Source organism: Crassostrea angulata, chromosome 6, assembly GCF_025612915.1.
Source record: "Crassostrea angulata isolate pt1a10 chromosome 6, ASM2561291v2, whole genome shotgun sequence".
In the NCBI taxonomy this organism is placed as follows: Eukaryota; Metazoa; Mollusca; class Bivalvia; order Ostreida; family Ostreidae; genus Magallana; species Magallana angulata.
Window position 1 is genome coordinate 45533404 of NC_069116.1, and position 15048 is coordinate 45548451.

The window sequence follows — 15048 nt, forward strand, 5'->3', positions numbered from 1 at the left end:
GTGACATGGCCAGATCAATACTATGGAATTTTTGAAATGCTGTAAACGCAGCCATTTTACAAAGGCAAAATTTACTGAATTAAGTTTTCGAATTGGTATATGCGTACGGCAAAGGTACGGGACAGAAGCTATTGGACGAGTCCAGTTTCTCTCATGGAAGTACACCATACGTCGGTTGATCATTCATAATTGTGGTGTTTCATTTTGTAAAGATACATAGCATTGCTCTTTCGTTAAATTTCTCAACCTACAACATAAGGTGCACTGGTTTTTCTTTCTATTATCATGATTACATTTAGAGACGGGTATGCATTAATTTTGTAACATATCAAAAATGTCTACAAAGTGCAATTTATATTGAGTATAGCCTGTTCGTAATTTTTTTTCGTATATACAAATTCAATGAAATGCAATCCAATTAAAGGGGAAAAAATAAAGAGGAAAAGATAAATCGAGAAAATGAATGGAAATGACCAAAGTGTTTTGGCAACTTAGAGAGGAATTTACAAACACGAAAAGGAAAGCAAATAGATTCTAAGGAATCTCAATGATAAGTTGTGTCTCTATAATGATGGAAATTGCATAATAAATTGTTTTATTATAAGTGGCTTGTTTAGCTTCGATGCCACAGTTAAGCGTTTCCACGGCGATAATAACAAAAGGTAAGTGAAATACTTGTTCATTTCAACGGTTAATTAAGAAGTTCTTCAGGAATCGGCCCATGTTTAAATTCTACGTTTTAACTTGGTTTCACGGCAAATTCATTTGTAAATTAACGGACACCATGCGTGTGCTGCATGATAATTCATGAAAATTCAATGGGATATAATATCGATTTGATTTTTTTATTATTATGATAATAAAGATATGAGTGATAACTTGCAATTTTCTACGATCACGCCACTACACTCACACAGTAACTGCCAAACTTATCTGTATAGCTCGGTTAAGATCTTAGAGAGAAAGTCTAATGCAGAGCTATGAAAAATGGCGAGACGGTTAATAAGATATATCGTTTTGATGAGCTAAAAAGTGCAAAAATGATTAGGGGATAATCGGAGAGTTGTAAAAAACAGAATGGTGTGATAATTATAAGAATTGTATGAATGCTGGAAATGTTGATGAAAGTGAACATGAGATGCAACGTTGCACTAAATTTCTCGAACGGTTTGAAGTGTATCAAAAATGATTTTTGAAATCCATATTGCACCTCGTGTATATGCATGCAAAGTATAACTACGTGCTTCTTAATTTTTTTTTTTTTTTTTTTTTTTGCAGATTACTCCCTTTTGATAAAAGAAGATCAAGAAGTAATATTGGAAATCTGAGAACAAAATAATTGTACTGGGAGTTTTGTTGCAGCACTTTCACAGTGGATTTTCGCACTTTTACACGGAGTATCGCTAAATTCAGAATAGGTGTACTTCTTTTACGAAGTGGTAATGAAATAATGAGATGAACCTATATTTGTATCTTTAGAGGATCTCGGCTGTTATGAAGCCCCCAGAGGCAACACATAACATTATCAGTAGGCCTTCACTGTGGAAAATCTCACCCCGGCGAGAAACTGGAACTATAGAGGGAGACCTTAACTTTTAAAAAAAAAATTTAATGCTCTATTTTTTGGAATAACTATAATTTGCATTGTTTGGGATCTTTTAGCGTGACACAGAAACTTTATTGGAGTAAAGTACATGCAGCCACCATGGATATACATGTACAATATAAATATATAAATATTCAGGATTTTGTTTTTCTATAATAATAAAGCGAATGTCATAATCGTTTCCATTTTATCATATCTGGACAACTGTTCATATCGTTTTCATTGTAATTTCTTCATAAAAGAATTATGGTATTCTGAGGAACATTTTCATGAACAAATATACCGGTACTACATGTAGTTAGCACGTGGGATATACATGTAATACAATGAATGCACGCTGTAACGTTTAAAACATTTTGGGGCGGACATGAATGTTTAATATTTATGCATGGACCTTGTAAATCTATATTCGTATAATATATGTATCATGTTAAACCCTTTTTAATGTTGTAAACTAGACCTTCAGAATAACATTTTTTGAAAACAAAACCAACATTATTTTTTCGTGAATTATATTCATTAAGGGTTATGGTAAAGAAAAGTAGATTTACAGAAACCACCCAGAGAGCTGCTAAGGAAGCCGAACGCCACTTCTTGTCGAAAAAAATCTGGAGCCCTCTTCATCTTCACAGAATAAGGGTTTTTGCCGGCTCTTCAGATGACGCAAGTTGGAATATTTTAATGACAGCAACAAGTAAAATCTTTGTTTTCAGCAGGATAAAAAATTCTTCGCACACAACTTCGGAATAACAAATCGGTGTAGAAAGGAACCAGTCGTGCGGAGATTGCATGTAAAACCAAGCATGTTAGTTGTCATTTGCTCATTTGTTTAAAATTAAATAAATTAACACGTCTCGACGGAGTTCTGTTAGTTTCAATTTAGAATATAAGGAAATGTTTCTGAATTTTTGAAGCACAAAAAAACCTACAACGAAAAAATTCACACAGCATAAATAGTCCAGCTGATTGGTGCAAAATTTTAGCAAAATTGCTCACTTGATGAAGAAAGCATGAAACTTTCTACACAAGTTTTGTTATGTATAAGCTTCAATTTCAGCTATGGACCCACTTTTCAAAATCCAATATGGCCGCCATTTTCAAGATGGCGGAAAACTGATAAAAATTTTCAATTTTTTTTTATTAAAAAGTTTGTTTTGACAAAGGAGCAACATTTTAAAAATAACTAATGATGTTTAATCATTAAGGAAGGTTTACCATTTCATGTAATTGCAGATTAAATAAAGTTAAGTAAAACGTGATGCTTTTTATGATATTTTTGCCAAAATTTTGCCCAAAATAGTAACCCTTTTTTTTATTTAATAATTATTTTATTAAAAATGAAAATTACCCGGTCTTTTTCTTTTAGATAAAAGAGACACAAATGCTAAAGATATTTCAAGAAAGTTTTAATGTTGAGAATGTTCAAAAATTAGTCTCTGTCACATTCTCCGCCACATTTACAAAGAGCAGTGCAGGTCAAATTAGCTTTAATACATCGGCATCTCCCTCTACATCCAATCTGAGGCTTGCATCCACATTTAATTAGCTCATTGCATGATGCTGATGCTTCAGGTAGTACTGTCCAAAATGGAATCCACATATTTGTTTCATTCCTTTTCCAGCCCCATGTTCCTGGATCTACTGTTGTAGAGGTAGGTTCAAGACATCTGTCCCAGACCTGGCTAGCCATATAACAGGCTCGCTTTGTGTGTTGAAGCAGTGCTGCTTCTGTAGGGGGAATATTATCAATTGCCCTTCCTTTTCTAGCAAATAGGTCCATTCTTGCGCCATTGACTGTTACACACTCACTTGCTTTATCGTACATAAGCACAACAAAACGTTGTATTTCTTCCATGTGATCCACAACGGCTGTTGGCGACAGACTCTTATCGCTTAAACTGTCAAAGGTTTCCATTACTGGTCTATAGCTTGTCCATGTATCCCATGCTCTTTTTTTACCCTTGTTTCCAAATGATGATACCTGATCACAGCCCGTGAATGCATGGAAAAATAAAAGGCCATGTGACTTCTGGGGTCCAAGAGCATTGGCAATATTGTGGACTGACAGGTACCTAAAATTTTTTCCAACTCCGAAGGCAATCCACAATTCTTTTATCTGTTCAATTTTCTTAAAACAAGATATGGCTATAACCACAACATCGGTATCAACCGTCCGAATCATGACACACTCGTGCCCTTCTGCAACTGCATCCTTAACATGAAGCATCATTCGTGTATCTGCCTCTTCATGTGTGCAAGGTTCTATTTGACTGGTGTCCTTTGTCTTTAAGCAAATGACAGAGCTGCCTATAGTAGTAACGAGCTGTTTCTCAGCATCCCAACTTTGGTCTGATACCAGTTGTTTTGATAGGTAAACAAACAATTCCTTCTTGTTCTCGTCTACTCTTAAAAAACTTTCCCAATTTCCCGGAACGTTAGAGTCTGATAAAACCCTCCTTCTTATCCCCTTGCCTCTTCTGGTTCTTTCCGATGATTTTAAGCTGTCTGTAAAATATTCATCCCAGATGATATCAATTCTCCTGACAGAGTGCAGCTGAATCTGAATATATGGTTTAAAAATATCTCTGAAGTAATCTTCAAACGTTTTACTCCCCCTTGGTTTAAGCATGTTAACAAGGGCAGCCCCATCTAAAACTAAAGCATCAACTGAAGGTGCCTCATTGCTTGATTCGGTAGTTTTCTCCAATTGAACAAGAAGATCAGATTTCGATCCATGGCGTAAATCACCAAATTGTGAAAGGGATGGAGGATAAGCTTGGTTTTCATGTTTGAAAAAATCTACAAGATCGCCATTTCGAACTTGACACGAAACATATAACTGTGAAAAAAGAGAACAGTTCTGTTTCAATGATACTATTTGCTGTTTCTCCTTGGATACTGTTCTTGGTTGTTGACGGCTAAATAAAAGGAGCTTGTTTTGTTTAATTGGTTCGTAAATAGATTTTGAGTTACTCTCTAAACGTTCTTTTACAAACTGGTGGAATTGCTGTTTTCCAATAATCTCTATGTTTCTAACTGTTTCAGCTACCTTTTTGTCAACAATATCATGTGTATCCAATATAAGTAAATCCTCGCTTTGTTCCATAAAAGGATTTCCCATGTCTTTTACAACTGAACAGAAAGCGTTTACATGCTTTGCAAATGTGTTTTGCTGACTCCTGACCTGTTCGTGGTGTCGTATATCTGGTCCTTTGCTTTGATCTTTCTTTATTTGTTCTTGAGCAGATTCGAATTCATTTATTACTCTGGCTACTTCTGGACCCGATACCATCCACCTTTGAAGCTGAGCCATATTTTCTGTAAGGCCAATTGCTCCACCATCTCCTTTCACTAACTTATTGTTCTGCTCATGTGCCTGATCTAATGCTATTGATGAAAATCTATTATGAGATTTCTTAGCAACAAATTTACCATTTTGAAACTCTTTTTCCACTTCTGGTGAATTATCATGTAGCATAACCATGTCACGTAAGTGAACAGGTAACCATCTCGCATAGTTCGGATGATCGAGCGCAAAGAACCAAGGGATAAGAAGTGAAATTGATTCTTTATACAGTTGAAAATTACCCTCTCTCAGTGATCTGATGAAAACTAATATTGCAATTTCAAACTTCAGTGTTAAAGACCAGAAGTTGAAAAGGGGACTTTCAATTTCTCTTTGTTCTCGCCATTCTTCAAATACAAGCTGATCATTTTCACCCTGTTCTGTTATATATCTATCGTAAGAACGCTTCATCAAAATGTATAAAGAACAAGCAGTCACCTCATGTGCGTGTCTTGTCCGTTTCACGTGGGATGCTTTAAGGAATGAATCAGCGGTGCCTGAACTTGCTATGTCGGCTTGACATAGTACACTAGTCCAGCCACTGTTTTCTAGCCAATCACCAATCGTTCTAAAAGCAGCAATTTCAATGTGAAGACCACCAAATAGGATGACAACATGTTTCTCTGAAAATCTTTCTGGCCAGGTCCATTGAATCAGCTTTGCTAATGCAAAGAGGGGTTGGTCACATGTGATGACAGGTGTCTGTCCTGGGTTAAGAAAGTTGACAATTTTCTTAATAATATCTAAAGCATGTCGAATCATTGCAACTGACTTTGCCTCTTCTTGGAATAAAGGTAATAATGAGCTAATGTCTATTACTGTCTCTGGATTATCTTGTAGTCTTTTTGCATGAAAAGCTGACCAAGAATATTCCATGCATTCACTATTGTCAGCTGCAATATTTTCATTGACATGTTCAAGCCATCTGAAATATTAATATATAGATATGCATATATATGTATATTAAATGTTAGTACTTGTTACTTAGGAAAACATATAAGAATTGTGTTTGACTGTAACAGGAAATTTCAAACTATATGATAGCTGTACCTGTATTCCTCATTCAATGCATTCGGAACTGTTACATGTTTATCATCAGTGAATAGTAGGGAACCTCTAATTGGAGAACTCTCTGATCTTTCCCTTGGAAGCACAACTGGTGGGACTACAGTGTAAAATTCTGGCAGTGGCTTTAGTTTTTCATGTCTAGCAAAAGATGCCTCTATTGGTGGGATCAAGCGCTCGATGCCATCCCCCTCATTTTCTGGATGTTGGAATACTGAAATTGCTGTGCCGTGTAAAGAGCCTTGTGCAGTTGTCGAACTAGGATTGTGGTCTATATTGTCAATTGCAGCAGTTGTAAAAAGATTTTTTCTAAGCTTAGCAGGACAAACTACATTTTCAATATTGAAAGATTCGCAGATGGAATTTCCCAGTGATGCTGATAATTGCATTATTCTGTCATAAGAAATGGATAAGCCTAAATCATACAGCTTTTCAACAAGCCCTCTTTTTCTTGTTTCAGCATGTATTAGCAAGCCTAAATATGTTGGCAATGGAGGCTCTCGGTCAGTTGCATGTGATGAATAAATTGCAGAATCTTTTCTCCTGCGAACAGATGAATTAAATTGGATCAATTGTGCAATCGTTAGAGTACACTGAGCTTCTATAAAATTTGAGGACTGCATCTCAATACTTGGCCCACCTTAAATCATGCCTACAAGTGTTTTTAAAGATTGTGGAACAGAATTCTTTTGACAATCAGTTTCAAAGAACCCTTTGAAGGAATACTTTGTTTGCATAATTTCCTTCCGAACAATTTTTGCAGCTTTTGCAAGAATTAAAGCATCGTCATCATAGTGATTTGTAATTGCCTGTCGAATAGCATTCCCAACATCTTCATTGAACATGAGTAAAACATCCCGTCCTTGTTTGTGGGCTTGTAAATCTGGTATTGCTGCTAGGATTCTGTCTTTTACATGTGTTGAGTTGGGTCTTTTATTCATGTCGAGACCAAATTGCTCTAAACGATTACTGTACATTGCCATGAGATCTGCCAGCCTAAATACAGCAGCTACACCTTTGTTCATTCGTGAATCCTCTACATATGATACAAGTTCAGCCAAAACTATTCCATGGATTTGATTTTCGCCATTCTCATCTACAATCTTTTGTGGTCTTGCTTTGTTAAAAAGATTTAAGTAGCAGTTTTTGTGATACATAGCTTCTTGAGATATCATATCCCCTGCGCTAAGTTTCGCCAACAATACAGTATCCTGCACTTGCAATGCATATTTCCTGATATTACTGTCTATACTGAAGGTAGAAACTTTGTGAAGCTCTCCTGATGTTCCACCACAGAAAAAACAATCTTGAGTCATTGTCGATGTCGAGCAACCAGGACTTTGGCGAGTTATCTTTCTTGATGTTTCAGAAATGTCTGATTCAACTTTTCTTTTCGAATGTTCATGTCGTTTTAATTTCATGTCTGTGTATTTGTTCCTACATGTTTTGTGCCACTTGGCTTTCATCAACTGTAACTTGGATGCAATACCATTTGCATCATTTAATTGGTCAAGTCTAATTGTCGTTGGAAACCAATTTATACTTTGACATCGAAGGAGCACTGTTTCCAGAGATCTATATCCAGCACCAACTTCAATATCAGATCTCCTTATATTTGCTGGACATTGCAGAGCTTCAGATGTGCTCTCTTGGCATAAAATACATTTTTCCCAATCAAATATTATTGTTAAATTTGACGATGAAGACTCAATGTCTGGATTTACGATTTTAATGTGTTTGGACATTTCTTATCAAAAGATAACTTTACTTCATTTCCTCAATCACTTGCCAAGCAAGATCTACAATATATTATAAAGGTTATATAAACTCAATTGTTTTGGTCAAATTGACTGAAATAAGATGACAATATTTCAAAACTTACACGCATCTTAGATGAATAGCCTACCATATTTAGCTACTTCAAAAAAAATTCTATAACTGTTACCGAAATGGTGTTTCATACTTTTTTAGGGGATGGAACATTTGTTATCTATTTAACATTTGTTCTTTAACTGTTTATGTTTATGTAAGTGTTTTTATGTGATATTATATTTGTTTAAGTGTACATGTACATAACTTATTCAGAAAATTATAAATAAATTATCAAAACACAAACACTTACCTACTTTGTGTAACCATTTTGTCGTCTGCATCATGATCCAAGTATGAAAACCACTGTATGTCATTGTTACATGTAAATGCAGATTCGTCCTAATTTCCTAATTAACTGATATTTGATTCCATTTTATCATTTTTATATTCAAGTGAAATAAATTCATTTATGTAAAACATTTTAATCTCATACCAGTCATCAATGAACTCATTTGAAAACTTTTATATAAAACCAGTCAGAGATAATATGGCAACCATATTGAAAGATCAAATTATCAAATTCAATCATTAATTAAGGCTCCCAATTTATTTACAATTGATAAATTCTGTTGTATTTTAAACCATCATCAAAAGTAGTATTGTTTGAAACAAACGGAGATGAAAAAGATATTTTACATGGCGGCCATTTTGAATTTGGCGGCCATATTGAAATATTATCATTTTGAATTTTAGAACTTCCAAAGCATCCACTTAACACCAACTGTGTAAAATTTCGAACTTCTAGGATCAAAAATAGAGATTTTATTGAAAAAAGTTTTTAAAATGATAAGCTATATGGCGGCCATCTTGAAAATGGCGGCCATATTGATTTTTGAGAGTGGGTCCATAGCTTATATTGCTCAGTACACCTAAACATACCAACATGCCAAATTTGGTGCTTTCTTCATTAAGTGAGCAATTTTTTCACCAATCAGCCGGACTAAAAACAACATGCTTGAACACGAAGAGGGACCCACCAGAATTACAGAGCGAAGAATCAGAAAATCAGGGTTAAAATAGATAGATAATGTAAACTTCCAAGGAACACGGTGTTTTCTTATTTTTTGAAAAAGCAATTGTTCTGTTTGTAAGATAAAAGTACTGGAAGATGGGTTCTTTCTAATTTAATGGAAAGTTCATCAATTACAACAGTGGGGTAGATGTGTACTTTTAACTATAAAAGTTCTTTTAACCTGCATGTAGATGATTTGAAATGATTCTTAAGCATCACCAAAGATTTTAAAGAAACCTTAATTTCACCTAAATATTATCATGGATTTCAAACCCTTTATCAAACTACCAAAAACGTGTAAACTATTATTTCAAATTCACTGAAAGAAAACAAACTTAATGTCCAAAAAGGTACATTATGCGCTTTCGGCAGCTGATAAGCATGTGTTAAAGGATTGCACAATGTGCCATTTGTACAGTACTTAACATATACGTATGCTTACTTCAATTTGAAAGTTTCTTTTTGAGCGCATTCTTGATTACGTATTCTGTAGATCTGGTTGCAATCAAAACTGTAATTAAGAAAATAAGATTACCGGGATTTCTGTGTCACGATACGAAGTAAATACACTAACACAGATGTTTTTTTAAGGACAGTCAAGTCGTCTTCCTTGAGATAAACATTGCATGACACGAAGCAATTTCTTTCTGAGGGGAAAAACTGATACATTGTAGTCTGACGGGACAGAAATAGCTTATTTTACGAATTACTTTAATCATTTGTGCAGCTTACATTTTTTTTTTAATTTGTGAGTGCATATAATCTTCGTTTCTAAGTTAAGTTCTTTCTTTTTTTCTTTTTTCTTTTTATTTTTTTTTTGGGGGGGGGGGGTGGGCGAACGTATAATGATTTAAAACATTGATATACATGTTAGATTTCAATAATGTAAATCTATTTTGCAATTGAGCCCAACCGAAGGTGATTTTTGTATCGATGAACAAGGGATACATGCACATGTACAGCGCTAATTAAATCGGTGCCAGTTTGTGGACATCCAGATGCGTTGGATCTTATTTCGACATGGTCTCGATCTGTCCAATGTCTGCTGTATGTAAGGAAGAAAAAAATATATATCAACATACTTGGACAAACGCACACCATTCAAAATGAAAAACGTACTTTTTTTAAAAAAATAAAATAATTCTTCGGAGTCTAAATTAGTTGCAAGCAACGAAGTAGGGATCTAGCTAGCGTCTTGCTCTTTATTTGTGCATTTAATGCCATCTTTCAAGTTCCTTTTGATACCGGATTTCATAGCAGTGCAAGCCAACATTTTATATCAAATGTGTCTTTTCCAGCTGTTATTTTTTTCTCTGAATTAGAGAGAAAAGAATTGAATTATCATGAATCTTAAATATTCTCTGGAGTCCCTTTAGAGTGCAATATTCGTGAATTTTACTGCAAAAAATAAAATAAAGGTCTTGAAAAATCTGCGAAAAAAATCAATTTCCAAACAAGAAACTATGTAAAAATGTTTCCTGGCGATTAGACATTTTTTAAACTTGTTCGTATGATTTTATTATGGGAGCTTACGTTTCCAGTTCAATATCTGCCCAATAGAGAAATGCAACAAAATCTACTTCTGTTATTTATTCTTGTCAGAACAATATTATATTATATGTAAATTTTTATAGATCGTAGAATATTAATATTAGATACAAAACGAAATAAAGTCAAAAACACATTTATACAGTAAATGCATTTTACTAAATACCAGGTAAACACCACTTTTTGTAGTTAATCAAAGTATGAGCATGTAGTTTTTTCTGCAAAGACAATGTTTACTCGGACATACTCGGCTGTATCTTTGTTTAAATCTCGTTATCGCGAGAGAGAGAGAGAGAGAGAGAGAGAGAGAGAGAGAGAGAGAGAGCTCTTTGTGTTGCGCACCCCAAAATCTTTAATTTTTTTTTTGTTGGGGGGGGGGGGGGTATTATTTGAAAGGATATGAAAAGAATGATCATAACAATTTTGTTGTAGCTATAGTGTGCGTTAATTACAAATGTACAGTACATCTTGTGTGTCAATACATGCAATTCCAATATGACTAAGATTCCCTTTCTGGTTTTCCCAGATTTTGTATGTAACTTGTCTTTTTTTCGAAACTTTGAAAACATGCAACTCATTGGTAGCTTTCATACATGTAAGTCACAAAACGCCTTATTGCCCTGCAGGCTGAAAAAAATAGTGTGATATAGGAAGAACAAATTGATGAGTTCAAAGCCTTTCTTTAGATCAATAAATGTTGCAGCTATCTTCACCAAAATTCCCACGGTGAAATAAAACATACAAAATGTATCTGCCTTATTTAAACCAACAGTGTATAAAATACATCTGACCTGTTGCTCCACCTGTATGTTCCTTTTTTCATAAATTTTAATCTTGAAAAATCATCCGTCAAAATATCAAAAAAAAAAAAACAATAGTGCAAGTATGCAAGTATTAAAATATGTTTATTGCAGTAAACATAGAATATCACATAGAGCATGATTGTCAAACTGTTGATGAATAGAATATGTTACAGGATTGGAATGATATTCACACGGTAGTATATGAATGGCATTTTGACAATTGACTCTCTTGATGACATAATGACAATATGATAATGGATTAAGGTCAATTATGACGTCATTTTTATGAGTTCACCGGATGCGCGGTACATGTGTATTTCATAAATAAGTTTATGGAATACAAGTAGTAATGTACATAAGTGTATGTATTTTAAATGTTTATGAAAGAAATGTTTCTGCATTAGCATTCATGTCCATAACAATATTGTTCAACAGAATCATCAAATGGAGCAAATGCGCTCTTCGTAACAGAAGAGTTGAGAATGTCATGCATCGGCCATTCAGAAATCGCGATGATAAACTGGCAATGTTATCCACGTACAACTGATGAATCGCAGACACATGTACACAAAGCCAGCGTCCATTATTCAAAGACATTTTCTACAAGTTCTTCGTTTTTCCTGCTCAGTCTGAATATCCTTTTCAAAAGCCCTCTTGGTCCTTTTTTGCTGTTCTTTGACTGCGTAACTTCCGGGTAAATGACGTTTAATTTAATCCGGATCTGACGTAATATTCCCACCAACAACTCGTCAATATGGTGGTGCAGAGTCACCGAGGTCTCTATGTATTTTGCATCGTGTTGATGGGCGACCTTTTTACCTTCTGAAAAGAAAAGAAGCGAAAGTGATAAACTTTTTTTTATTGATTATCATTTTTTGGTAATAAAAGCGAATTATCGTTTAATTTCATTTTTTTGTTAATCTGACATTAACTTCTTGGCATTTTGTCTTCTTCAACAGTGCGGACTGATTGTTTAATCAGTCATTTAAAAAAGCTAAAAATGAACTTCTCTGTTACACGAGGGACCAGTAATTATGGCGCTCTATCGATAAAGGACTCCGGGGGGTTTCATCAGTAATACAAATTTTCTTCTTATCGGCATATTAAGCCGAGCATTTACGAATGAATTTGCACCCAATAATGTTCAGCAAGATATTGCTTAATGGGGGAGCCTTTTGTTTTAATGCTGCTTAATTTAACTTTTTAGAAGGTCAAACTGATAAGGATAAGTTAACACAAGCACTGAGCCTATTACAAAAGTGATTTCCCAAAACAATTCTTGATTTATTTCAAATGCAAAGGTAAAAAAATAATCAATGATCGATATGTGTACGCTACATAATGGCTACCTTTAGGATATTGGGGCTCTATGTGATTATTAAAGCCTCTTTGAGCTAATACAGAAGTAGGAGTGATCTAGCTGTATCTAAGAAGACAAGGCTTAATTTGAAATATCATTTACTAGGGTAAAAGTCGAAGAACCATCCCTATTTTTCAATAATTGTGCATGATTATCACGCATTACCAGTCTCTGCCTATTTATCACGTCTTTGTGTCGTCGCCATTTTTCTATTTTTACAACTAAATATCAGAGAGAGATAGACTTACCTTCAGGGCTGACTTTTCGGTTTCGCACAAGGTCGATTTTGTTGGCAACCAGTATGAAGGGACGGTCAGATCCCAGGTCATGTCTTAAGTGGTACATGGTTTCTTCCACAGACTCAAACGAGGCCACGTCATCCACAGAGTACACGAAGACAAAGGCATCGAAGAAACCTCCCCCGACACTGTCCTATACAATGCAAAATAATCGTTCTATTAGTATAAAAAATCATATCTGATTTATCAGCGACACAATTTTACCTATGCTTAGGTATTTTGCATAAGTTCCGATATCAGAGGACAATTTCAGTTCTATTACGAGCTTAAATTCAGTTCAAAATCTAACGAAGAAGAGTCATTGAGGGGAAAAAGAGTTGACAAAAAAAATGTTACAATTCTTAATCATATGAATCTGTACTGAGTAAGTTGAAAAAAAAATGAGAAGTTGAAAAAAATCTGGCTACCTGGGCATGAACATCCAGAAATTCTAGAGAAGATTCCTCGCCATCCAAAAGAACCGAAACACTCATGGTGTCGCTATCTTCCTCTAAAAACGAAAAGAGAAAAAAAACCAAACATTAAAAATTTGTATTGTATAATGCGATAATTTCGTTAAACAAATCTTTCTTTGAATCACAGCCTGTTGCACTTATACAAACAAGAATAGCACATATATTCGTCTGCACAAATATTTTGACAGCAAATGAATACATGTAGATATAAATATTTTCAAAAATCATGAATTTTGCATTTCGTTGCAACATAAGAATTAAGTGATGTAATCGTAGAAAAAAGGGCCTGTACATACCTGTTCCCAGATCTAGTCCTCCCGTGTACTCTGACGTCATAAACTGGTTCATGAGGGCCGTTTTGCCCACACTGGGGCTCCCTAGGATGACGACACGATAGTAACCCCCGGAACAACTGGACACCGAGCTACAGGTATCGTCCGAGGTATCACTGGATATCCGCTGTCGTCTGTTGTCTTTTAGAGAACTACTTCGCGAGAAAGTCTTAGATTTGCTCTTGTTTCTGAGGGAGTCACCGTGGTTAACGAGCCCTTTGGATGTCATTTTGAAGGACCTCACACGTTGAAAAGTGTCTTGAGAACTTTCACATGTGGACTGAATGTCTGATGAAATATATGGGCATGCAAGGTCTGCGAGGTCCATAGGAAGACTGTTGCGTCTTTTTCTGTCAATGAGAAGCGCATTTTTGTCACGATTAACCTTCCTCATGGAGCAAGAACGAGAGTGCGGGGCGGAGATGGATGGTCGTCCCGTGCGGAATACTTTTGAAGTTGTGAGGGGATAATCCGGGAAATCAAATGATGTCTTTACACACGAATCTAAATAAGACGGAGATGGTATAATTTCGTCCTGTTCTTTTTCTTTTGTCATTGTTGTCGAATAAGTTTTAAAAAACTTTTCTAATGATACCGTAAAATGCCACTAGAACGCGCAATGCTATTGCATTTGATATTACAAGTGCTCTGACAATCGATTGGAGACTTTGAAGAAGCGATCTTTATATATATAGGATTCGCTGATGTAAACTAAACCACGTGGTATCATTACTCACATTAGCACTTAGAGCGATGCTCGTATTGGCAAGTCGAGAGTGCGCGGATATAAACCCTGTTCCTCTGAAATGTCAAAAAATCGGTTTTTAACGCCAAAACTGACGTCTTTTGTTAAGACAGGGCAATAGTTGAAGCTGCAGGGCGTATGGAACCCAACCAATGTTTACAATTCGTCCATGTAGTAGAAAGGGTGGAAAAGCACTTGATGATTCTTTTAATACTCTATTTTCATAATTTGGCATGCAAATGTTGTTTTTTTCTACAATAATACGTGCAACTTTTATTATGCTGCAATTCTCGTAACAAAGGTATTTAGCCGAATTTACCCATTATTTGTAACAATCCTTAAATGTTCATTGCTCCTTCAACTTTGAAACACACCAATTTAACAAACTATTATTTTTTCAATTTGATCAAAGATTAATTCTTCACTAAATAATCTAATTTATTCTAAAAAAAAAAAAATAATAATCAATGATATTAATTCTAAATTGTATAATTTATGCTCAAAGCTGCTTGGTCCGATTTTTGGGGAATTACAGGATCAAAAATAGGTTCATTACAGATAAACTTTCACCTCTTTACGCCAGCAGAATCGGTCTCATTTTTAAA

General features: G+C 35.0%; 1 protein-coding gene across 1 annotated transcript; it reads right to left on the minus strand.

Moving 5' to 3' along the window:
• Positions 1-11335: 11335 nt before the first annotated feature.
• LOC128188942 (GTP-binding protein RAD-like) lies at positions 11336-14350 on the minus strand. Its single transcript, XM_052860274.1, has 4 exons — positions 13663-14350; positions 13319-13401; positions 12861-13044; positions 11336-12074 (listed from the first exon to the last, which is right to left on the minus strand). Exons 1-4 carry the CDS (start codon positions 14252-14254, stop codon positions 11836-11838), a joined length of 1098 nt encoding a protein of 365 aa, XP_052716234.1. The 5' UTR covers positions 14255-14350; the 3' UTR covers positions 11336-11835.
• Between the last annotated feature and the right edge of the window lie 698 nt (positions 14351-15048).